The sequence below is a fragment of the Syngnathus acus genome, chromosome 22 (assembly GCF_901709675.1).
Source record: "Syngnathus acus chromosome 22, fSynAcu1.2, whole genome shotgun sequence".
Lineage (NCBI taxonomy): Eukaryota > Metazoa > Chordata > Actinopteri > Syngnathiformes > Syngnathidae > Syngnathus > Syngnathus acus.
In genome coordinates, this window is record NC_051106.1 from 10,336,321 (window position 1) to 10,361,135 (window position 24,815).

At 45.8% G+C, this 24,815-nt stretch overlaps 3 protein-coding genes across 14 annotated transcripts in view; 1 reads left to right on the plus strand and 2 right to left on the minus strand.

The window, feature by feature from the left end:
- The window catches only part of ralgapa1 (Ral GTPase activating protein catalytic subunit alpha 1), a 44,565-nt gene extending 24,226 nt beyond the window's left edge, over positions 1-20,339 (minus strand). For 2 of the 8 annotated variants that reach the window (XM_037240936.1, XM_037240939.1), the window contains exons 1-20: positions 10,146-10,633; positions 8,873-8,983; positions 8,664-8,713; positions 8,479-8,536; positions 8,364-8,407; positions 8,058-8,235; positions 7,768-7,883; positions 7,381-7,519; positions 7,100-7,308; positions 6,660-6,977; positions 6,363-6,533; positions 6,035-6,106; positions 5,819-5,967; positions 5,565-5,688; positions 5,294-5,440; positions 5,139-5,229; positions 4,879-5,043; positions 4,294-4,446; positions 2,036-3,805; positions 16-140 (exon numbers count right to left, since the gene is read on the minus strand). In XM_037240936.1, coding sequence (XP_037096831.1) covers positions 16-140; positions 2,036-3,805; positions 4,294-4,446; positions 4,879-5,043; positions 5,139-5,229; positions 5,294-5,440; positions 5,565-5,688; positions 5,819-5,967; positions 6,035-6,106; positions 6,363-6,533; positions 6,660-6,977; positions 7,100-7,308; positions 7,381-7,519; positions 7,768-7,883; positions 8,058-8,235; positions 8,364-8,407; positions 8,479-8,536; positions 8,664-8,713; positions 8,873-8,983; positions 10,146-10,251 — 4,296 coding nt within the window. In that variant the 5' untranslated portion in view covers positions 10,252-10,633. Of the gene's footprint in view, positions 1-15; positions 141-2,035; positions 3,806-4,293; positions 4,447-4,878; positions 5,044-5,138; positions 5,230-5,293; positions 5,441-5,564; positions 5,689-5,818; positions 5,968-6,034; positions 6,107-6,362; positions 6,534-6,659; positions 6,978-7,099; positions 7,309-7,380; positions 7,520-7,767; positions 7,884-8,057; positions 8,236-8,363; positions 8,408-8,478; positions 8,537-8,663; positions 8,714-8,872; positions 8,984-10,145; positions 10,634-20,327 lie in introns of those variants that run through there. The other 6 variants (XM_037240938.1, XM_037240937.1, XM_037240943.1 and 3 more) reach the window with 6 other exon arrangements.
- brms1la (BRMS1 like transcriptional repressor a) lies at positions 10,872-20,016 on the plus strand. Its single transcript, XM_037240959.1, has 11 exons — positions 10,872-10,985; positions 11,733-11,883; positions 11,968-12,058; positions 12,125-12,252; positions 12,327-12,406; positions 12,517-12,613; positions 12,733-12,822; positions 12,923-12,987; positions 13,070-13,182; positions 14,069-14,074; positions 20,006-20,016. Exons 2-9 carry the CDS (start codon positions 11,745-11,747, stop codon positions 13,166-13,168), a joined length of 789 nt encoding a protein of 262 aa, XP_037096854.1. The 5' UTR covers positions 10,872-10,985; positions 11,733-11,744; the 3' UTR covers positions 13,169-13,182; positions 14,069-14,074; positions 20,006-20,016.
- Positions 13,802-24,725, minus strand: ctage5 (CTAGE family, member 5). Of its 5 annotated transcripts, XM_037240946.1 has the most exons (27): positions 24,503-24,724; positions 24,033-24,166; positions 23,875-23,961; positions 21,369-23,797; positions 20,725-21,338; positions 20,431-20,570; positions 18,977-19,108; positions 18,795-18,816; positions 18,548-18,636; positions 18,087-18,266; positions 17,936-18,007; positions 17,708-17,812; positions 17,505-17,627; positions 17,262-17,420; positions 17,030-17,120; positions 16,851-16,918; positions 16,721-16,791; positions 16,554-16,655; positions 16,392-16,488; positions 16,251-16,318; positions 16,087-16,172; positions 15,753-15,866; positions 15,509-15,658; positions 15,280-15,432; positions 15,151-15,200; positions 14,897-15,065; positions 13,802-14,811 (listed from the first exon to the last, which is right to left on the minus strand). In XM_037240946.1, the coding sequence occupies exons 1-27, from the start codon at positions 24,621-24,623 to the stop codon at positions 14,609-14,611; spliced, it is 5,829 nt and encodes a 1,942-aa protein (XP_037096841.1). In that variant the 5' UTR covers positions 24,624-24,724; the 3' UTR covers positions 13,802-14,608. The 5 variants fall into 5 exon arrangements, with proteins under 5 accessions (XP_037096841.1, XP_037096840.1, XP_037096842.1 ...); XM_037240945.1 differs by having other exon boundaries at positions 20,725-23,797; positions 24,503-24,725; XM_037240947.1 differs by lacking the exon at positions 20,725-21,338 and having other exon boundaries at positions 23,482-23,797; positions 24,503-24,706.
- Between the last annotated feature and the right edge of the window lie 90 nt (positions 24,726-24,815).

A 24,815-nucleotide genomic window follows, 5' to 3' on the forward strand; every position in this document is an offset into this window, starting at 1 on the left:
CTTTAGGCTACTGACCACTGTTCCTTTCGCTCGAAGTCTTTCCTGGATGAACTCGTCCATGAGATCAGAGAAATTAGGATTGCTATTTCCAACATCAGTGGAGACGGGACGTGCCTTCTGCGGCACCTCCTCTTTGTTGGCTACACAGAAAGAAAGAGAACGCAAAATAGAAACTTAACACTCATCCTGTTATGTTGACATTAACACTCTGTAAACAATGACTATTATGTGGCTAATATTGACTAGCACAGTGTCTGGTGTGTTGTGGAGGAAAAATAATGCAATCGTTACTAAATTGGCAGAATGCTAACTAGTGGATGTAGTATATGGACGAGAGGCCCTCGAGTAAGTGAATGGTCGACCAATTGTTAAAAATAAGCCACGACGCAGCAAGCAAATCCACCAGAGAAGCAATGCAGTTAATACACACCAGCATGCACAAAAAGCAAGCTGCCTACTTTCAACTTTGGTCAGATGACGACCAACTGGGGTCATTTCAAAATACAAATGGCCGCATTATTATCAAGCCACTCTTTTTATTTCGACAAGGCTCCAGATAAGCAAACTTAACTAACACAGGTAGGCAAACCTCTGTGCTAATGGGCCTGATCATTTCAATCAGTGTTGGAAAAGGATAACACAGACAACAGGCTGGACAGGGGCTCTCAAGGACCGTTAGAAATTTGAGAATAAAGACTTGGCATATAGCTCGCGTCTTTTGGAACGATTTTTTTTTTTTGAAGGGGTGTTTTTTTTTAACAGCTATTCATCAAGGCCGACTATTAAGTCACACGATAAACACAAAGTGTTAGGTGGATCTTCCACAGCAAAGTCACCGACAGTTTTCGCCCTTATCTTGTATATGTTAGCCACAGACGATGGGGAAAATATTCTAGTAGTAGCCAACGAAATGTGAATATTAGCGTATTGAGTCATGCAAATGTTTAGTGCAATGATGCTTTCAGTTAGAGCAGGCGTCTTGAGAACCATCAGAAGCCACAGAATTGAACAGACACAAGGGCCAAACAAACAGCCATACAACGGACCAAAACCAATGTATTGAGGCGGTGGACTATTTGGTAAAAACAAAACTCACTGTGGCATCATGCACACGAGCAACTGAACAAATGGATAGATAAAGGCCTGAAAAAATGTTCGGCGCAAATAAGCGAGGACTACGCATATATGAACGCAAGAAAGTAAATGTGGCATCATGGTCATTTGTATGAGTCACTGCGCTCAAATGTACTGGCAAATCTGAGAAGGAATGGTGACCTTGCAATTATGAAAAAAAGGATTAGAAAGTACATTTAACCAGCTGCTCTGAAAATAAAATACAGAGCAACAAAATGTTAGATTTATGCTGCAATCTAGTGGTTCAAGAGGGAAACTACAAAAAGATGCTATGACGATTGATTATTATCATTATTATTAAGATAATTATTATTAAAGCAGATCTCATTTAACCCTACTTTAACTGATACAAATTATTTTGGCATCCAAACATATTGTAAAAATAGAGAAAAAATGGTAGGATTTACATATAATGGATTTGTATGGGGTTTTTGGGGGGGGGGGGGGGGGGGACTGTTGTTTTCTTCGGTGGAGCTGAGGCAGTCCCGGAAGGAGGTGAGGTGGGCACAAGGAGGTTACATGCATTTTTACGGCGAGCAAGGGGGGAGGAAAGGAGGGCATCAGAATCCCACAACCCTTAGAAGGAGGACAGTAAGAGGCGGAGAGGGCCTCTCAGATAGGGGAACAGGTTATGGGAGGAGGAGAAGGGGTCTTCAGTAGGTGGCGGCAGGCTGGAGGAGGGGGCTCACGTTCAAGAGGAAACACTTTCAGTCCAGCAGCAAGATGATGAGTTTCAGCCATAAAAATAAAAATAAAAAAAGTCATTCCGTCATAACAAACCAGTTAAACAGCCACAAAGGAAAATATGATGTTTGTGTTTTGTGAGTATCTGTCTTGTCCACTGGTGTTGTTGGACTGCTGTCGTGCCCGTTGTGAGCACTTTGTCCGCTGCGATCCTCACCTGGCGTGGTGGACTTTCGTCCAAAGTAGCCCAGGACATGGGAGTAGAGGTCTCTTAGTGAAGCATCACCCATTGCGGGCCGCCCTTGCCGCTGCGGCGACGAACCTTGGGACGACCCCTGACCTCGGGGCTTGGCGGACAAAGCGTGAACCACCGTCTTATACACCCCACCGAGAAGAGCCCCTTGGTGGTGGCGGGAAACGGAGCTGCCGGGCTCCTGGGAGCGAGAACGGGAAGCCCGAGAACGTAAGGCGGAGCGTCCCAATCGGCCTCGCACGCCCGACGGCGCGCCAGAACCGCTGGTTATGACCTCAAAGTGGGTCTCGGACACCGAAGCGGATCCGGCCGGATGCTGCCGTTTGTCCTTGTCCCCTGCTCCGGTGCCAGTCCTGTTCTCCATGTCCCCAACACCTGCTGCCTTGGCCACATCTAGCGGCGGTCTCTGGTGGCCCCCGGCTTTGTGAGCCGTGGCAGCCGACTTACCTGCGGTGCCTGCTGCTCCCTGCTTCCCCGCTGTCCTGGCTCCCGGCCTTTCCCCGGCCGAGTGGCTGTGAGTGTGAAAGTGACTGAGGCGCCGCAGCCTGGCTTTCCAGTGGGCCTCTTTATTCTCCAGGGGGTTGTGGAACTGGACCGACTCAGTAGAAGGTCTGAAGCTCACATGGACGCCGCCCGAGTGATGCTTTTTGGCGTTACGGCTCATCTTGGGCTTGGCTGAGTCTTGGGGACTTTGAATTGCTTCACCGGTCGATTGGACCGTGTTAGGCTCCGCTCTAGTTGAAGAGGGCTTTTTAGTTGTGGCTGTGTCTTGATCATCGTTTTTGTCTCCTCCTCCCATTTCGCTCCAATAGTCGCCTTTTCCTTCCCAATCTGCTCCGTCCATTGTGTTTCCTCCACCTACTCCTACTACTACTTGCCCTTTGCCTTTCTCCTCGTCGTGTCCTTGGAGGTTCCCTTTCATACCAAGCGAGGGCCACTGACACTGCATTTCCAGACACTCGTAGATGCTACGCTGCTCTGCCTCAATCTCCTCCGCCGAGTCCACGCTACCGTGTCGAACTGAATTACTTACCTGCCTATCTTCCTTGGAAATCTGTCTGTCAACGACCTTTTGCACCTCTCGGACGGATTCGGTTTCCCCGGGAGGCGTGTCGCTTTTCACGTTCGCCACCGACGTTTGAATGTCGTTTTCCAATGCGAGACTCGCCGCCAATTTCGCTGCCTCGTTTCTCTCGGCCGCTTTGTGAGTGAGATAGTGCCTAATTGAGGAGAATAGATCATCCTGGTTTGTTAGGGCATTCTCCTCTCCGTCGATCTCCTTATCGGCACAAAAGGCGGAATCCCAGTCGCTTATCCAATCGCAAGTGGAACCTCGGCTTTGACAGCCGACGTGGCCGCGCTCGCTCGCGTGGTTTAGGCCCTCTGAGGTTGAGGAAACGACACCATTGGGGAGGAGAGAAAGCGGGGTAGGACAAGAGGAGTGGGAAGGACATGGGAGGGCCTCGCTATTGCTAGTAGTATCAGTGGGGTTTGGAATGCCACCGGGATCTCCCTGTGGGTCTCCTTCACCTTTGACCCGCTCGGCGATAAAAGGCTCCATGATGTCAGAGGCGCTGCTGCTTCTCGCCAGCGACGAAGGGGCCGGGTTATCGGGCTCGCGAGCCGCTCCCTGGAACACCTGCGAACACGAGCTCTGAGGGTTCTCGTCGCTCTGGGAAGAATGGCGCATCCGAGATGGCCGCGATGTCAGTGCGATTGGCGGGTCCTCCAGGTCTGCCAAACGACAAGGCAGACAATGATCATCGTGAGATGACATTGGTGTGATCAGTCGCACATTCAGAAATCAACAAATGTACAAGCAGGGAGGTTGTACATTTCAACCGGCTCTATGGAAATTGAGAGGCATAACCTCAACCCAACTGGAAGGAGTGGGGCCATTTTGAATTGCATTTGGTGCCGTTTTGGGCCATTCGTGCAGGTCATAGTATACCGATCGAGAGAATTTGCCTGATGGTCTTCAAATTTTCCGTGTTTCATCTTAAGATGTTTACGATGAAAAGTTAGTCAAAGCTTGAGATTCGACGTACACTGTCGCCGTAGTGACGGAAAGGGGAAAGGAACAAACGAGTGAAATGAGTCATTCTTGCTTGACTTGTGCAAAAGGGAGACATTGTTACACACAAGCATAGATTTGTTTTGACGCATGTGAGAAGACACAGCAGGCAGAAGGCAGGCCATCAGGAAGCGCAAAGAAAGTCTACCTGCCAGCTGGTCGGCAAGGGGGGGTAGTAAAGGGTGGTGGTGGTGGTGGTGAAGGAGGACAGGTAGAGGCGGAGCCAGAGCAGGAGCACTCTTGGCACTGCGGATAAAGGCTGAGGACAGCAGAGAGTCCCCTGTAGAACAGCTTCGTAGGGCTAAAGAGGGAAGGAAGGAGGAAGAAGAAGAAATAGAAAAGAAGGGAAAGAGGGCAAGGAAAGTAGGAAGAGAAATGAGGAAGGTGTTTGGGAACATCAACGCAAAGGGGCGGAAAGTGAGGCCAAGAGAAAGGGAAGGTGAGGGAGGGAGGGAGGGAGGGAGGGAAGGTGAGGGAAGGAGGGAAGGTGAGGGAGGCAGGGAGGAGGGAGCTAGGTGCGTGAAAATTGGGAGAGGCAGGTGACGGCCGCTATCTCTTCTGAAAAGCCCAGTACAAAGTTAGAACAGGAGGAAAAACACAAAGGCAAAGTACCGCCAAGCTGTTTTGTCAAAAGTTGTTGTTTTTTTGGACCAATGAACAGATCGATGTCTGCGTATGAATGTGAGCACCCCTAACGTTTCGGTAGGATGCATTTCTCCTTCGCCAGACTCACCTACTGTCTTTTGGCGAACAATGCTGCGGGCCTTTTCGATGCCTGGCGAGCCAGCGGTGGTGGCACTGCGTTGCCTCATGGCGGCCGCCTGACCCGGTTGGTCTCGGCTCCAACCTTTAGAGAAGGAGCGATCCACTATCTGCCGCTGGCCTTCTGAACCTATCCCTGAAGTATCATGAGAAGACATTTAGCGGCATGCTCTTTAAGAACAAGGCCAGGAGAATGCTCTGACAAATAACGTCTGTCAGTGATAGAGCAACCTTTTCCTTTGTGTTTCTTCTGCTTTTGCTCACTGAGCTTGTCCAGAGGGAGCTCATTCAAATCAACATTGTACAGGTTCCTGGCCAACACCTAAAGCGCAATGAAACACAGGATTGAAGCCAGTTGAAGATTCTTCCAAAGTTTCTTCTTTCACCTTTGTGAGCGTCTCCATGGTGAGGGACCATTCGGTTACCAGCTCCTCCCAGCAGGTCAGAGAAGAGAGAACTGAGAGGAGGTCATCCCATAGTTCTCTGCTGATGTAGACGTTTAAATTCCCCTTAATCCAAGCGACAATCAACGTCTGCACACAGAGAGAGAGAGAGAGAGAGAGAGAGAGAGAGGGATGAAAACTCATCTGCACTATTCAAGCACTGTTTTTTTCTGCGAGCGAGCGAGCGAGCCCCAGCCCACGCCTCCCTCCCTACCTGAAAGATGGGACCAGCCAGCCTTCCTGACAGTGTGTTGCACTTCTTGCCATGGGGCATAATGGAAGGGGGTCTCTTCATCACTGACTCTGTCACTCTCAACAGGACAAGTAAGATCTGCTCCCTACAAATAAACAGAGAAGCCGCTAGTTGCGATGATGCACTTGAAGCTATTTGTTTTTGTTGAATGCTAAAGAATGATTATTCTTATGTTTCCTGCTTATTTGCAAGATCCCCCCCATTTGTGTCATTACCATGTTTTCTGGTCCATGGTCTCGTGCATGACAAGGCTGCGGTAGATGTTCAAGACTCGCTTGCACATGTCCACGTGCTCCTCGAGAAGGAACTTGATGTCGTTGGCCGGCTCCATTAAAAAGACATTGGAGGAATGGGTGATAAATACCTAGAGAGAGGACACAACACTTGGGATGTCAACTCCACTTGGACAACTGGGGATGGATGCTCCTTACCTGTAGTGTCGTCTGAACTCCTGCATGAATGCTGTACTCCAACAATTCACTATCAACCATTTGATTGATTCCCTTACGAGAGAAAACAGATGAAGGCAAGTGTGTAAAATGTTTGGCTTTTGCTTTGCCAATTGAGCCTTGCACAATGTCACACATAAAGAGTTTTCAGTTGCGGAGAAGATGTTTGTTTTTGTACTATTTTACTCGACTTGAAACGTGTGGAGTGAGTTGACAAAGTAAGCGAGAAAGTCCCGAGCAAAAAGGTATCGGTCGGTCGGTGTGTGGGCGTTCCCTAATACGTGACTGATTTGACCACATTTGTTACCTCCTCCTCCTCTTTCTCTGAGCCTGTGTCCATACTATTGGCTGTTGCTATGGGATACAGGCCTTCCTCTGGCTCTTTCATAAATACTGGCTTGTCCTCCATGGAGATCCACTCCTGGTAAACACGGACCACTTTGCGCATTGCTGCAGCTTCACACATTGGAAGGAGAAAGGCCTGCAGAGGTAGCGAGAGAAGTGTCAACTCTTCCGACGTGGCGGCCGGCAATGCACGCTCTACGTGAGCTAGGTTGAGCTCATGTCCGACGTGCTGAACCGGCGGGCCGAGCCATTGCTCCTTCACCTGTCTGAAGATCTCGGTGATGAAGTTGATGCTGGTTCTGGAGCTGGTCAGGACTCTTCGTACCACCTCCATGTCTGTCAGCTGCTCTTCATCCATCGAACACAGCGAGGAGGAGCTCGGCTCCCGCTCCGTCAACGTGGACGTGTTGGAGTGGCATTGTTCCGATTCCCCCATTGGGCCGCTACTGAGGCCCGCGCTGCCTCCCCCTGGACCGGATAAGCTGGCGCTCCCTTCAAGATGGTTATCGGGCCGCAATCCGGTGACACTGCCGTCCTCCGAGCTGCCGGCGGAGCGAGCGGCGAGCCCGGCTGCTGCTCGCTGTAGACGGATGAAAACCGAGTCTTGTCACCTCTCACTTTGGTAAGCGTTTAGCGTCATTTTTCAAAAGTTAGCATCGAGGCCTCGATGATGGTTTCAACTTCCCTCGTGATGTGTATTACCTGTATGTTCTTGGGGAAGTTTTCACCTTCTGTCCCAGGAATCAGTGTGTGCGTGTTGGGTCGCGGCTCGAGCCAAAAGGAAACCAGCCAGCGGATGAAGATAACTCGGGCTTGAAGAAAACTTTCCTTGGTGCAATAGAGAACTTCGCCACCGTCCTGCTCCCGGCGCACCACACTGTAATAGGGTTTTGGACGCATGGGAGGAACCTCTGAAAGGAAAAAGGATGGCTTGATGCGTCGTCGCCCACATTGAGTGGCTACCTAAGGCGTCGCTTACTGACCTAGTATGGGGTTGTAGAGACTCGTTTCCAAAGCAAAGTTGGGAAAGATGTGAGGAAGGTAACATTTCCTGAAGTGACCAAAGAGGAAGCTAAAGCCACGCTCATGATTCTCTTTACAACGCCACTCCAGAGACTTGGCCTGGTTGGAAGACACAAACACAAAACAAGCGTTTGTTTTTGCTGAGTACACCAACAAAAATAGGGTCAAACGGAGAACGGCTCTTTTGTTGACGTAGCACAATGACAGCATGAGAACATGGAAGTTAGGAACTGCACAAAAGGTTAGTTAGTAAGGCTTTATTTGTCTTCATGACAAACACTATTTGGCAAATCCAGAAAGGCCACATGGCGTGATTATGTTGTGTTAGTAAGAAATCATGATAATACCTGGTTTACCATGTATTTCAGTAGCGCTTCCAAAAAGTAAGCGGTAAGGTCCTCCTGGTTCTTGTCACCTGACTGGGGATGAACCAGTGGCGTGATCTCCTCTGGGGTCACTTGAGCTGAAAGGTGGAATTGAAAAAAAATCAACAACCATTTTGGAAGTGAGATCATTATTATATTATATATAATAAAAAAATCAAGTGAGCTCTTTTCATACAGAGGAGCTTTTGATCCATATTCTCACACATACAATGCTCCATCCCAACACATGGAAGGAATTCCCCTCTACTCACTCTCAGTTAAGCTCAGCGGTGGGTTGATCAGAGTGTCCAAGGTACGTGGAGTCCCATGGCAGAGTGGAGCCGGGAAGCCAGGAATTAGGCAGGCAAACATACAGAGTTGCTCGCGTTGAGCATTACTCTGCAACGCCTGCATCCACAGCAGGAACAAGCGCACACCTTCTCGACGGATCTGCAGCGCGCACGACAAAGCAAACCACTGAGTGTATTTTACTAGCAAAAGGAAGAGAGAAGAAAAAAAAAAAAAAAAAGAAGAGTACCGTAGTAGTCTTGATTTGGATTAGCAAAGAAATCAAATACCTTTAAAGAGTTACCGGTGTGCAACAGCTTCTTCAAGATTAGTCCTGAAAAAGAAATGTGTCCAACAAATCATATCGTCAGATTGAAAACATTTAGTAAAGGCTGCATTTTTTACCGATGCTGTGAAACTGCCATCGGCTTTGGATTCTCTCTGGGAGGAGCTGGAGGATTTTCTGAAATAAGAGCAGAGAAAAGTTTTTAAAAAAAAGGCAGATTATCAACGCTTCTGTCATTATTTCCCCATAAAATTGAAAAATCATGACACAATATGAGCCCTCTAACAATATCCAAGTACTATACCTCGAAAATAAAGAGGATAGAGTCCAACTCCTCCCTCTGAGACTTGTGACCTAAAACATGGCAGCGGGAAGAATAAAAAAAAGAAATCATTTTAAACATGTCTCGGTTTGAACACATTTGAATGCAAATGTTTATTTTGAAGGATCCATAGGAAGACTGAATACGGATGCAGCAGGCGTGCCACTCAGTGTTAGTGTACTAGAACTCACCCTTTTGCTTGAGGCTAACCTCAATGGTGACAAAGTTCTCAAAGAAAACATAGTAGATATGGGAGTAGTTCAGGTCAAAGAACTGCTTCAGCTCTGGCGGCTCTGCATTTTCTGCAAAAGAATTAGCCACATACGTATGGATGTAGAAAAATGGAACTCTTGATCCATTTGCTTGAATCACTTATAACATCTCAAACCAATAAGGTGGCTTATTGTGCCTTATATAGTAGATCCTTGTTGTTAAAGAAGATGTTGCTAATGCACCAAAAGTGTTTGCCAACCACCAAAAGAATGTAGGAAAAAAATGCAACAAAAACAAGAAATGTAGTGGTCAGGGCAACTAACTTGTGAAGTATGTCATTCGTTTGCTGCAGTCAACCAGATAGCCTGTGGCATCTGCCTCAACAAAGATTGACAATTTACTGCAGCGCAAAAAAGTTCCTCATCATATTTTGGGCTAGACACTATGATGAGTTAGTTCCCTGTGAGAATTGTGTCAACATGTACTAAGACATCTTTCTGCATAATAGACTGTGCCTGCCACACCTTATTGTGCCCATGTGAATTTTGTTGCACGCATCCGTGATTGTTCCACGGATCGGATTGGACTATTCAAGTGCTGCTGGGCTCATTCTCAAGCACCGACAGTGTAAGAATGTGTGCTTGCTTGTGTTATGTGGTCTTGTATTCCCAAAACAGCAAGGAGACACACCCCTGTGCCCAGGGAGGGATTAGGGAGAGAAAGAGAGACTGACTCACTTAACAATGGAAAGAGGAAGTTGAGCTACTGTGCAGGACATGGAGAGGAAATGCTAATGCTTGTTTTCATCTGCAAGTTGAGGGTGTGTACCTCACATATGTGGGAAACACGTTAACATGTTCCACAAACATACTCAACAAGTCACCTTGTTAACTGTGATGGTAATCCAAACCAGACACATTTAATAATTACACAAAGTACTGAAGTCAGCCCGAAACAGACCATGTTCATTGATTGCATGTTATATATACTTGCAGCAACTAAAAGGAGCATCTTCTCTCAAACCTTTTTATTTTACCCTAACAATGTCCTCCCCTGAATTCATTGTAGTCTCCACATTGCAGTTAGGATTTTGTTGACAAAATGTGTACAAAACGGGTGACCCCAAAACAATCTGCTCCAATAAAAGATCTTCAAAGATGGGGGGTCGGTTTGTAACTTTCCTATGACATTTCAAGACTGTCACGTAGTAATGAACGTTAGCAGCTCGACAAGAATATTGAACTTACTTACCTATTACTATTCGGAGATGTTTGAGCCTCGTTAGGACGTCCTTCTTTGGATCCAACACTTTCTGTGTTGACTTTCTGACGTCCCCATGAGGCTTTTTGGAAAACATCCCTGAGGCTGGAGACTCCAGTAGTCAATTTTACACAATGACAAAGGGCTAGCTCGAAAACGTAGCAATTTAGACAGCTTCGGCTCGCGTTAATCTTCCAATAATAACAAGCCAACGTCTCCTCCTGCCTAAACGCAATCACCCACACTTCGTTACGATTTTAGCACTGATCCGGCGGCGCCTTGCTAACCCGGGTCCAAATGGACACCGTTTATTTACACCAAGCCCCATCGTTGGTGGACCGCAGTGGGTATAGCATCCATCCATTGCATCTCCTTTCCACAGCAGTCTGCAGACTGAAGGCTCATGGAACTACTGAGCTGAGCTGAGCTAAGCTAGCTAGCCAGCGAGCTCAGCGCCTCAGTCATAGGGGCTCACTTAGAAAACATCATGGCGGAAAAGGGAGGGGGCAGCAACATAAAGGATAAAAGATACATTCAAAAACAAACACACTCATTACTCAGTTTATTGTGGATATGGATGTGTATTGCAAGGAAATACAACATATTTGACGCCGGAGACAAAAATGTCATTTTTACACGCACTCAAAAAGATCGCCTTTCAAGCGCCTTGAGCCAGTGTTGAACTCTGGGTAATGTAGTAAAAATGGACATTTGCAGCGCTGTCAACGCGTCGTGAGTTTCATCGGAAAACTACATTTCCCAACATTTTCAAGTTTATTCCGAAAGAGATTTGTTTTTAGCATTTCTTGGGCTCCTGGGCAGCTTTTTAGGGTAGGAAAAATACATTTTATTTTATTTTCTAGAGTATTAACAGTGCTGGAACAAACCTCGATGGGTTTCTATGTTTAAGGCTCGTAAATTGGTATTTAAATATGCGTAGTATGAGTATAGCAACAAGTCTTTCCGTTTACAGCTAAACGTGCTAAGGGCTAACATTGCGATCTGTTGTCGTGTTTATTTTTTGCCAGCCACATAGTTTGGCGAGACTTGCAATATGTACGTATAAAGCGATATCAAGATTTTTATTATTAATTACAACAAGATTTATTCAGTTAGCTGGGTTATTTGTTAACAAAAAGTGCACGTCTGTCTTAAAAATTAAACCAATGAGATCTATAGTTAGTTGGGATCTTTTTAAACAAAAAAGTACAAATCAGAATTTAAAAAATAAGATTCATGCTGTCCCCAGGGATATCTGTAAGCAAAAAACGACACAAAAAGAAAACCAAGATTTATATCGTTAGTTGGGCTTTTTGTAAACAAAAAAGATGACTGGGGTATCTATAAGCAACAACAAAAAACGACACATCTGAACAAGAAAAAAAACCCAAGTCAGATCACACAAGAAGAATCAAATAAAACATTCAATCATCATATTGCAATAGGAATGAGCATTCATCCATCCATTTTTCGAAGCAAAAATGGAAAACGACGTGCATATTAAATTTAATGTGACAAGATATTGAGGGTTAGCCGTGGGGGCAAGCCTGCAAAGAAACCTTTCTTCTACTCTCGCAGAAATCTGCTGCTATGCCAGTGCATCGTGACCGGGAGAAGAAGGAGGGTACTGCGGAGGAGATGGAGGTTGAGGATCAGGAGCAAGAAGGATTCAGTTCTGAGGAGGAGGATTCCGAAACGTCCTCTGTGTCTGAAGATGGAGACAGCTCTGGTAAGATGTCAGGTGCAGTCGGGTACTGAAACAAAAATACCTACATGGCAACAACTACAAATGTGTACATTTTGTATGTCACAGAAATGGATGAGGAGGATTGCGAGCGAAGAAGGATGGAGTGTTTGGATGAAATGTCAAATCTGGAGAAACAATTCACCGATCTCAAAGACCAGTAAGAAGCAAATGTTTGCCCATAAAAGGCTGTGTGAAAAATGCAATATTTTGCGCGTGCATGTAGGTTGTATCGGGAACGTCTCACTCAGGTCAACAGCAAGCTGGCAGAGGTGGAGGCCGGCCGTGCCGCAGAATATTTGGATCCTCTGGCGGTGCTGCTGGAGAACATGCAGGTCCGCACCAAGGTGGCAGGTAGGTCATCTTAACCTGTCCCAAATTCTGGCTGGCCCCTGTAGTCAGTCATACAGTACGCTTGTGTGTTTCAGGCATCTATAAAGAGTTGTGCTTGGACTCTGTGAAGAATAAATACAAGTGTGAGATCCAGGCAGCCTCCCAGCACTGGGAGGTGAGAAAGGGAACGCGCTCACACTTCATCTGCCGAATATTGGAGATTCCTCCGGCGCGGCCCTTTGGTTCTTTTGATCTGATTCACTGTATCTGTTGGTTTGTGTACAGAGCGAGAAGCTGCTTCTGTTGGACACAGTTCAAAGTGAACTAGAGGAGAAAATAAGAAGATTGGAAGAAGACAGACACAGCATCGATATAACATCAGGTAAAAATCTTAAGAGTAGTTAGCCTCAACATGACATGTTTTGAAACGAATGACAAAGTTCCACTGATGAAAAAGAAACGCAAGCGGCACGCCAACATTTTCCGTGCATTTCTCATCAGAGCTGTGGAATGACGAGCTGTCGGGAAAGAAGAAGAGAAGAGATGTCTTGAGTCTAGATAAAAAGAAGAGAAGACCTTCAGTTGTGTCGGATATCCTTTGGCTCTTTTGTATGGACATCAATACATGACTTTTTAGACTCCTGGAAAATGTCCAAATTGCTTACTCGGTTTCAACCTTAACCTTTCGTACGGCCTTATATCGTCTACATGCTTCCCGACTTGGACATCCTGGAGGACTGGACAGCTATCAGAAAGGTTGGCGAGTGGCAGTATTACCTACCTCAAGGAAGTCCAAGGTTTATTTGATGTTGTGTCGTGTGTTGTTGTTGTTATTCAGGCCGTCGCCACCCTTGGTCCCCACCGAGGAAAGGTGGAGTCCGACAGCTCCGCCTTCCCCTTCAGAGCGGACAGAAGCCGACCTATTCTCAACTGCTGAGGCGTAGCAACACAGTCAGACAGACAGACGGACGTGTGGAAAGAAAAAAAAAAGCTGCTTCCATACGTAGCATGCGGCCAAGGGGGAACTTGCGCGCAAAACACCCTTTAAACCACAACCGAGATCTACATAAGGTTAAGATCAAATTCTGCATTTGATTTTTGTTCATCTTCTTTCACTTCATTCTAGAAGATGACTTCAGTAGGAATATGTGCTTCCAATGCAAAATGACAAGTATGGGAACAGAACAACCTTTTCGAGGCTTGCTCCAACCACTGAAAATGATGAGACATTATTGTTTGTTGCTGGAGTGACACTGCTTGTGTTTGAAAAAGGCTTTTTCTATTTGGCAACATTTACAAATATGTCACACTGTAGATCCTGACACCATCATTGTTTTGGTAAGGGTGGAAAAGCCTCACATGTAAGTGACTCATTCTTACCAGTATTTCAGGTCAACTCGGTACGCTGACAGCTTTCTTTTTTTTTTTTACAAAGCGCATACTATTTGTGTACACACAGACATTATATCATAGAATGTTTTGATTTTGTCTGAAATGACCACTTGTGAATATTTTCTTCTCACAAGGGCCTTAAAACTTATGCAGGGAATTGATGTTTGTGAAGCTTTTGAATTTTGCCAAATCAATGGTTTTATTTTATATTGATCAAATTAATTTAATTGGAGTGTCGTTTTTGTACAGTTTGGTGGGTGGCGATTGCATTTGTTATTGCCTGTAACGCATTGTTCCAAAAATCAGTTCATGGGAAAGGCAAGTGATTCATTGGTAGCAGATATGAACAAACTGCCAAACAATGACATTCATTTTGTGTTGAATGCTGATGTTTGTAACTTTGGGATTTGTTTTTCATACAATCTGTAAAGTGTTCCTTCCAGAGGATGCAGTTTTTTTTGTTTTTTTTATTAAAATGAATTTTCTAGCCTCACACTGATGAATTTAGATTTCCAGTCGAATAGAAAGTGTAAAATTACAAGGCTAAATTGATTGTTTACATGGATTTTAAAGTCAACGGAACTTGTGATAGTCTGACATAATAACATGACCTTGTATACGAGTAAAGTCTGGAATAAATAGACGGGAAAGGAATTCGATAGACTTGTACTCAAGCAGACATCATTTAACAGTATGCCCTTGGTTCAATTTCAAAACTTACACTGGGTGGCTCATTTTCAGCTCATAATTATGCAGCAGAGCATCACGGTGGAGAATTTGCTTCTCATGTCTTTGTCACGGTCAAAGTTCTGGGCTTGAATTTCACCTCCCACCTTTTTGTGGAGAGTTCACACGTTCAACACATCCGCTTTGGTTTCCTCCTACAATGCATCTTCCAAATGCTCAATTTGAGCTTGCTTTGTCCGAAGCAGCCAAAATCTCCGGTACTTGATAACAACCCTCCGTCGACATTCGTTCCAGACTATTACGGAACGGATGTTTGCTCATCTTCTGATTGTGGCACAAAGGGGAGGTTCTGCTGGGACGTGGGGGGAGCCATGGAAGGAGGCGGAAGGCCATCAGGTGGAGGAGGCCGCATCGGTGGCCCATAAGAAAGCGGGTGAGGAGGCGGAGGTCCGCCGTGAGGGTAACGAGGAGGGAACATCATTCCTGGCCGAGGAGCCCACACTGAAGAGGGCAGAAAGGTGGAGAGAGTCAGCTTGGCGTTTTAGCTTCACAAAGATGATAGCCCAAAAGGAATAGGATTGCTTACTTGGCATCATGGGAGGGCCTCTGGGAGGGAAGAATTCAGGAGGTCCAAAGGGTGCTCTTCGAGGAAATGGACCATCTATGGGGCCCATTGGCGGTCCGGGAGGTGGCGGTGGTGGCATGCCCATTCTCAGAGCAGGTTCAGGGGGAGTCCTTCCATCACCGGGACCAGGCTGATGGGGGGGGAAAAAGACAACAGTCTAGACCACGCATAGATTCACACATATTGCCAGGTAGTACACACACACACACACACACCTCTCTGTGATCGTATTCAGGTCCGAGGCTGTTTTCTCTGTTTGTACCATCTGGAACGACGACGACGCACACAAAAAGGCACCATGAATCCACTGGGGAAGACACCCTCTTCCAGAAAAATGAAAGAACCTGTTGTGTCTGCCGGGTGGATGGGTCCCAGGGGCCCAGAACTCGGAAGACCCCTTGGATGAAGACCTGGAGGTGGCAGAGGACCCATTACTCCTGGGGGAGGACCAGCAGGTCTCCTGTAGATTGGACCTCCAGGTTCAGGATACATATAGCCTGAAAGACAGCATTGAAAATAGAGGGAGACGAAAGTTTAAAAAGTAGTTGAGAGGAGCAGTTCAAAGATACACACCTTGATGGGGGAAGGGCCCAGGGGGTCCTGGTGGGGGTCCCCTGCGATCTCTTTCCCATGAAGGAGATAGCGAGCCACTGTCTGAATGAGCAGCTCCACTCTGCTCTTGCTCTCCTTGGCCACTATGGGGGTCTATTGGACCACGGGAAACTGAAGAAACGGTCAGGAGAGACGTTGAACAAAGCAGACAATCAATCCGTGGCCAGATTGTCACATGTGGCTGGTTGTATTTGGGGAGACACACCTCGAGGTGAAAGTCTGCTTAAAGGCCCTTCAACAAGTGTGGGAGGTGAGAGTAAAGCTCGGTTTTCAGATGCAGGTCGACCCAAAGGAGAAGGGCCGTACGGCAATCTTTCAGCTGGAGGAGGAGAAGAGCGAGGGGAGTTCAACATCACAAAAATATGAAGTGCTACTTTCATTTTTGGCCAGGCCTGAATCACGAGTTGTTGTTTTTTTCATCATTTTGTTGAACCACAATTCAAAAGCAATATCTGACTTTTCAAGATGAATTTTCATTCCATTTTTATGATTGATGTCAGATATGTTCAAATACTGACGACACGAGTGTTTCTGCTGACCTCGGAAAGGTAAAGGCCTGGCCAGGCTGTCCAAGGTGAATGGATCTTTATCGAGGGTATCCATCTTGAACTGTGTGTCTGTAATCCTGTAAACAAGAACAAACAGGGAAGTCAAATTGGTGGGAATAGATGAAAGTAAGCGTGTTGCCGAGGGTGATTGTTACTTTTGCCTGAGGAGGGCGTTCTCTCTCTTGGTGTCTGAGAGCTCTCTGTCTGCGGCTCTTGCTGCAAGCTGCACGTCAAGCGGAGAGATTCATCATCATTTGACACCGTTTATAGATGCACCATGTTGTTGGAATACAAACCCAATTGTTGTGAGCCTTCTTCTCATGGGCCGATATCTGGGTCTGATATGACTGTTTGGTTTTCCCCAGCTCCTCTTCCATCTCCCCAGCGCGAAGTCTGAAGCGACACAGGTGGTTGTTTCAAGATACTTTGCGCCAGGCAGGCAGGGAGGGACGACCTACTTGTAGTTGTTGAGTTCTTCCATTGCCAAAGCAATGTTTTTGTCTGCTTTAGTCAATTTGTCTTCTTTCTGCAGACGCTCCTTTTCCTCCACCGTCAACAACCTGCGCGCAAGTGAAGCCAACTGAAAGCTACTCTTAAACAAGAATGAAACGAGAGGTGTCATTACCTGTGTAGTTTGAGCTCATTCTCTTGATACATTTCAGTCATGATCTGGAGTTTCTGTTGCAGTCGCTGGACCTGAGCAGTATTGGAGTGAGGACAAGGAATACACACTTATTGGGCTTGAGTTGAACTACCTGTTCAGAGTAGTGCTCCGTGTCAGCTTGCATAGAGAAGCGCTCACTCTCCAACTCCTTAATGCTCACTACAAAACAAAATGCGAATGAAGCGCGGCCATCACGTTTGAATCGCAATCCTTTTGTCTACTTTTAATCCATGGCGTGAATATAATGGTCAAAACAGAAAGCGTACTCACCTTCCAGGTCCTCTTTAGCTTTGACTTCATCGTTCAGTTTGGCAAACACTCGGTCCTTGTCTTCATCAACCGATTTGAGGTCTGCATTGAGCTACACGCGCACACATAACGCCACTTTAGCGTTCCACGGAAAGGCTGATCTTTGTTGGAGTAATCATAAGCGGTGTCTCATTTTCATGAGCTCCCTCAGCAAAGTATCCCTACCTGCTTCAGGCATTAGATGGTTATTTACCTTAGCGGCAAAAATAAGCTTTTGGACTTTCTGGAGATGGACTTCAGAATTGGGGGCATCGACTTTCCCATTCCTTTCCGCTCCGGCCGATGTGTCACCTCCGTCCCCCTCGAGATTGGCATCCCAGGCTTTCATCCCCAGCAGCCGATCGGTGAGGGACTGGAAGCAAACGTGTTTGCTTCTCAGAGTTTGGAGACGAACGCAAGCCACTTCTATGTCAGGCGGAGTCCGAGCGAGTCCTACCTTGATACGTTCGTCCCTGTTGGCCACATCCTGCACCATCCCACTGTGAGTCAATTCATAGCGCCTCATCTCCTCCTCCAGTTCACTCACTCGCTCTGCCCAACCCTCCACCTGCTGCCGTAACTGCAGAAGGACCAAAAAAAAAAAAAACATTTCAAAAATACAGACAGACAGACAAGAAAGTACTTTGTATCTCGTCCTACCTGTGCGTTGCTCTCCTTGAGCAGAGTATTTTCTTCTCCAGATGTTTCCATATTCTTCTGAAGTCTCTCACTGTTCATATTGTACACTTTAATGGTTGTTTGAGCCTTGGGGAGTATAAAACACAGAAGGGACATTAGCCAAGGCAGGAACATAGTATATAGCACACATACTGCTGCCAGCTAGCTGCCAGTGCTGACAACAATCCTTTATATGGAGCTGGAGGTCACCTGTTGTTCTTGTGATTGGAGCTCCTTGGCTTCCAGTTCCATTGCTTCCATGCTCTGCTCGAGCAGCGTGACCTTGGAGGAAGGAAAATACCACGCTACGTCCTTGTTCTTGATCAGCTGGCAGGAGAAAATGCATTTGGTACGCTTTTACCTTTTGTTCCTGTTCTAGTCGGTGAGCTCTCTGCTGATCCAACTGATCCTTCACTTTTTGTAGACTTTCTTCTAGTTGACTGCTATTAAGCTCTAACTGTCGGGCTCGAACCTCCAGATCAGCCTTCTGGGTTTGAGCTACGGCGCCACTTTCACTTAATGAGTTCTCAAGCTCATCGTACTAAAAATGAAACAAAAAAGAACAAATGAAATAACTACTTTTGTGGTTGCTCGCAGGGATCCGTCCAAATTGATTTCAAATGGACTTAAACGACGTAAAATACGCAGCGATGTAAATACAAATCCAATCACAATGATTAGCCATTGCCACTATCCCATGTCTCTGCTATGAAAAAAAAAACCCGACATCGCGTAGTTACTGAGTTTGAGTGAATAGTTACATCCCTAACACAAAAGAAAAAGTTTGAACAAGAAATACAAAAACTCAGCAGGAGTATGAACCTCTTGTTGGCATTTACTGAGAGTTTCTAGGACTTCACACTTCTCTTCAACAAGTTTTGCCACCTGCTCTGCCATCCACCACTCTTTACCTGGTAAAGGGAAATGAAGGTACAGATAAGAATTTGTAAACGGTACGGTTTATTTCATATTTCTGTCTAGGTACAGTATTTGGGAAATTAGAGCACTGGCACTGACAGAACACAATTTCTACATGCAAACGCATCCATTTGAAAAAGTGGGAACTTACGGCGATACAATCTGCTTTTCACCTGTGTTGAAATAGGGAAACATGACAGAAATTGATTTGTTGTTATTGAAATAACTACTATCTTTCAAATGGGAACATAATTAATAATAAGAAACAGAGAAAAAGGAAACAATACAACAATCTATGACACCGCAAGTCATTTCTGTGTGCTGAATACTTACAGAGCTGTAACATCTGCAGCTGAACAATAACATTGTCACCAGCCCCACCAGACTGGAGATGATGATTAGTTCCCATGGGATTCCATAGAAGTCAGGCCCAGGCCTTATGTCATGAGGCAGTAATGACACCACCTGCAAAGTGTGGTTAAAAATCCAAATGAAAATAGATGCAATTGCACTATACCCTTAGATCTATGCGACCTAAACAATACGTTGGGATTGTAAGGCTATTTTGCGTTGCTTGCAATCGAATCTGAAAATAACTTTGTTGCAATGACTTTAGCAAAGCACAGACATTGCATATGCATGTTTGTTTCATACTGGACGTAAACCTGATGCGGCATAGCAGTAGGCTAACTATTAGCAGCCACGTCCGTTTTGGCACCGACATCTCAAGAGGCACGACTCTACAACACGATATACATTGACAGCGGCACATATGACACCCGTGTGCTCAATACCGAATGATGGAAATATAATAGCAAGTTAGATGACAACGACCCGTCAGCTGTGTGACGCTAGCACAAAATGCTAACAAACCCTGCCAAACAACGTACATCCTTGACTTGCTCCACGGCGACACCAAAGTAAATTTCAACGGTCGACTGATAGTCCTTCACTCCGCTGCCTAAACTGTCAGTTGCCGGGTGTTCCGCCATTCCTAGTTTGGTTCATTTGATTAATATTTGTATTTTAATCACTAAAACTGGCATAAGTAGCCGGGTAAGCCGTGCTCCAACATCCTATTCGCTGCGCTGGACTGTGGACTAAACCAATCGACCTTTTCCTGGGGCAAGATGGTCATGGAAACGTCTTGCCATTCTCCCATTTGGAACAGCTTCACAATTATATAGCTCAGAAATTAAAACGTAATCTTCAATAAATTTACAACAACAAAACAATCCACCAAAAATAATCTTCACTCAATTGTACAGGCACTACAAAATGTTTGCGTATCCTACTGTAATGAATGGTGGAGCCGCAACGTCACCAATTGTAAAATGCCACACTGGCACTTCCAAATGACAGAAACAGGTGTGATCGAAAAACAACAACAACAACAACAACAACAACAGCAACACAGAACCTACATGTGTGCCATATGCTTATAGGCTGCGATGACATAGTTCTACAAAATAGCAAGCTTCACTTCCACTCAAGCATAACCTGAGCAAACGTGTTGTCAGCATAGTTCGCTCACTCATTGGTAAAGTTAAAAGAACTCACCGAAACAATGTTACTGTCGTCCATTTCATAGCATTTAGAAGTGACGTCTTTACTGTAATGTGTCTCGCATGTCGGTGCGTAACTCAACCCTGGTGTCAGCAATGTTGACAGAGACAAACGAAACTGAACTACAGTCTACTTTAAATACCACTGGGAGGGAGTTTGGAGTTGTAAGGTCGCTTTCTTAAAGAAGCGCACTCCACTTAATGGATCTGACCAAAGTGTACCTTCATTTGAGGCCATTTGACAAAGTCCGTCGCACGAGTCGGAGAGGAGGACTGCTTCTGAGTGGCATCCTCAATCTGCATAGCCACAGTCTTCATAGTCTCTTGATCTTTGCGACATGCACCAACGCAACTTGTCTGAGCTGTATTAGGAAACAAGGAAAATGAAAAGCGCACTGAAATGAAGAAAGTGAATGTCAGATCAAATGCATTTGGAACTGCAGTGATGGTTGGTTGGTTGCTCTCTGAGGCATTGTACAGATCATATGTACTGAATGTACGTGTATATACGTATACCTTGAGCGTTTATTCTATTGAGCTCTGATTTCCTGGTGTGGAAAGTGTCTCTTGCTCTTTTCAGCAGTATTTCTAGTTTCTGAATCGCAATAAGGGTTCTGGTCTTTACTTTGTCCTCTTCCGGTGCTTCCCAAAGTCTCACGCTCGGAGCGTACAGTCTCTCTCGGTGCTCGTGCAGAATTGTCTCGATATCCGACGAGATTGATTCATCGTGATCTTGATCTGCGTGGCCAAAGATGTCATTCAAATGTTCCAATTTCTTCTGGCCTAATAGCTCAGCTAAAATGGTCGTCTCTTCTGTGCTCATGTGATCTTGGAGAGTCTCACTGGGGGTCGGTTGGTGGGGCTCCGCTGTATTCAGAGAATCGCTAGGAAGATTCCAGGGTGGTGGATGCAAGTTTTTGTCACTCTTTGTTGTGGAGTCCACTTGATGTTGGGGACTCTGAGGGGTTTGTGTCTTTGACATGTCATTTGGTTTCCCATCAAACCCTGAGGGTGAGTCTGTCAACTCTTTTATTGTCCTTTGGCTATCATCGTTGTTTTTCTTCACACATGCTCCATTCACCGTCTTTTCATGGCTCTCCGTCTCAACTAAAGTGGTCTGAGCATCTTTCTCATGTAAATGTGTTTGGTGTGTCAGATGGAAGGACAAATCCTGCTCAATGTCCTCTGGGGCGCTATTTTCCTTCTCTTCTAACCCATCTTCTTCATTCTTCTCATCTAACTTTTCCAGCTGCTCCTGCTCCTTGTCTAACTCTTCTCCTCCCTCATCACCGACTTGGTACTCGTTCCCGGCTAACTTTTCCATCTCGTGCTGCTTCTGTCTCTCTTGAAACGCTTCCTCTTGGTCCTCCTCTTGCATCGTCTGCACCGAGACCTCGGCGACCTCACTCTTCGGCCCTCTTTCGAGCTCCTCCTGCTTTTCATCTTCGAGGTCATCTTCTTTCCCCTTGAGTTGCTCATGCTTCTCGTCATCCATTTCCTCTCTGGTCTTCGGCTTGTGCTGCTCTTCAAACACGCTCTGCTTCAAATCAGAAAATGTTTCCTGCTTCTTCTCCTCGTCTGACTCATCATCCACTTCCAGCAGCTTCTTGGAGCCTTTCTGCTCATCGTCTTCAAACTGGTCTGCATTCTCCTCCTCCTGCATCAAGTTATGAACTCCTTCCTTTTTCCTCAGTTTGGACTCCTCCTCCTCATGGTCCTGCTGATGGTTCTCGATTGACTCTGGCAGCTTCTTCTCATGTATCTGCTCCATCACTCGGAACTCTTGCGGTGATTCGAATTGTGACTTTTCGGAGATTTTGAGCTTTTCACTGGATTCATGTTCCTCTTTGTGTTTGTGGTATCCCTGGACAATTTCCTCCGGCTTCTCTATCAACGCTGGAGAGGCTTCCTCTTCTTCGATAGTCTTCACCTGGTCCATTTTTTCCTCCTCATCAAATTCTTTATATTTGTCACGGTTCGATGTGTCCTCTTCCTTGTTGGGTCCAAGAGAAGACACAAAGCTCCTTTCTTTTAAAAAGTTGAAGGCAGATCTGAATGAGCTTTGGAGGTAAGGGCCTTCCATATCAGGGGATGAACGTTTTCCTTTCTCCTCTTCAGACAGCTTTTGGTGTATAATTTGAGCATCTCTCAAGTGCTCTGAAACTAATTCCAGAGGACTGCCTTGTTCTTCCTCTTGTTTGTTATCATCAGTGACATTCTCTTGTGTCACACTTTTCAACCGGTCCTGCCTTTTTCCTTTCAATTCCTCCTCGTCTATATCCTCTTGATGATCTTCTTGACTCTTTTTGTCATTTCCCTGACTGTCATCTTGCTCTGAGTCTTGTCGTATTTCCCTTTTAGACGGTGGAGAGGAGCCACTTTCTTGCCCTACCCTTTGCTCCATCATAGTGTCTTTTTCACGTTTCCCTTCCTCGTCACTTGATATGTTGGATTTGTCCACATTGTCACCTTGCTTTGTCAAATCAGGTAAAGTCGCCTCATCATTGCATGGAGCATTGAGCATTGAGGTGACATCATCCTTATTTGCTAAATTGTTTTGTCTTTCCTCGTTACCATGATTCTTGTCTGTTCTCTGGTTTTGAGGGTTAGGGTCGCCCTTTTGATCAACCTGAGAAGTGTCATCGAAGTGGCTATCCTTGCCATGGTCAGATGGCACCCTATGGTCAGACTTTGCGTCCGAATCAGTTACGTCACCACCTACCTTGTCGTCTTCCCCGAGGGCTAAAATGTTTCTGATCCCCAAATCAAACCAAGAAGCGGATTCTGTTTGTTTGCCATCCTTCTCAACTTCTCCTTGAATGGTCTGACTGGTGTCTGGGTCATACGGGCCAAAGCCAAGTGTTTGTGACAGTCCATTTCCAAGCCAGCCCAATGTCCCCACGTTGTGCCCCTTCTTCTCTTGTATCGGTTGTGTTTCTAAGTCCAGATACATCTTTCTGCTTCTGAAGTTCTCTCCCGATTCTGGTTTTAAGTCCGGTTGTCTTTCATCATCCTCGTTGACGTTTTCCTCACCTCCAAAGCCAAGCCATCCAGACTCAACAGCTTTTCTGTCCTGCTCTCCTTGGTTTGTGGCAGAAACGGAATTTGCTTCACTTGTTAAGCCCAGCCACCCCGTCAGTGAAGATGGGAGCAAATCTTGTCCTGGCATCAAATGCTTCTGTACCTCAGCTGAACTGTCAGGTTCTTCCTGTTTCCCTCCACCTAACCATCCCGTCACTGAAGACCTGAGCCAGGAAGAGGCAGGAGACCCACCTTTTTCCTTCAGTTCCACAGCGCTTTCAGGTGATTTCGCCTTAGTCTCGGCACCGCCATTGTCCTCATTTTCAATCTCTTCTCTTGATGCGCTGTGAGATTCCAAAGAGGAGTCCTTCATTGTTGGAGTCCTAGCATTTGTATCTTCATTGTAATTGTTTGTTTCACTTGAGTCAAGGTCCTCAAGTGGGCTCTTCAGACGAGAGTCTTTGTTCTCAACCTCCTCCCCCTCCTCCTCCTCCTCATCATCATCAGCGTTCAAATGACTGGAGTCAATGGGATAGCCGAGGTTATCCATACACAGAAAATCAGATTCCTTAATGAAAAGAAAATATGCAATTTAGATCGCAAAATGTTCCACATTTATTATGACAGCATAAAGTAAGTCAATACCTGTGTTGCAATTACTATTTCCTCAGTTGCAATCTTTTGTTCCTCTTTGACCGCTTCTTTTGGAAAATAGCCAGACCGTTGGTTTATCTGAAATCAGAGCAAAGCAATTCAATCACCCAGATTGAATTAGAAATCACATGGGCAATAAATAGACGTACACTGCCAGACCAAAGATTGCTCCTCTTTCCTGTCAGTTTGTGGTGCACAAAGATGCTTTCTCCTTGCCGGAAACTCAGAAAACGACAATCCTTTCCGTCGTGATCCCTGACGGCCCGTACCCTGCTCATTTGGCCTAAACACATAAAGTACAGACAAATAAACACACCAAAAACAAACACATGCAGCACCTATCACTGTGATCCAGCACCTATCACTGTGATCCAGCACCTATCACTGTGATCCAGCACCTATCACTGTGATCCAGCACCTATCACTGTGATCCAGCACCTATCACTGTGATCCAGCACCTATCACTGTGATCCAGCACCTATCACTGTGATCCAGCACCTATCACTGTGATCCAGCACCTATCACTGTGATCCATTTGAAATCAAGTAGACATTTCAAACAATGGGCGCACTTTTTGGTTTCGTACACCATTCGCAATGTTAGTTGGGGTCCAACTTACTATAACACTTTGGATCTCCACAGAGCTTCAGATCAGACAGTAATCCACGGCTCAGTTGTGGCCAAAACACGAAAAATACACTTGTACTCCATAAAATAATGCTAAGGTGTGAAAGAGGCATTCTTTATGGTTCCGTTCCACAAGAACATACGCCGAGCAAAAACAAATGCTTTTGACATTTGCCTCTGTTCTTAACACTCAGCAAGCAGCAGCTAATGAGAGCCGCGATTAGATCGGAATGGGGTAATCATTAACGTTGCAACAAGACTTCATTGGCATTCCAAGTCATCGAACCCAAAATATGTGTTTCGTT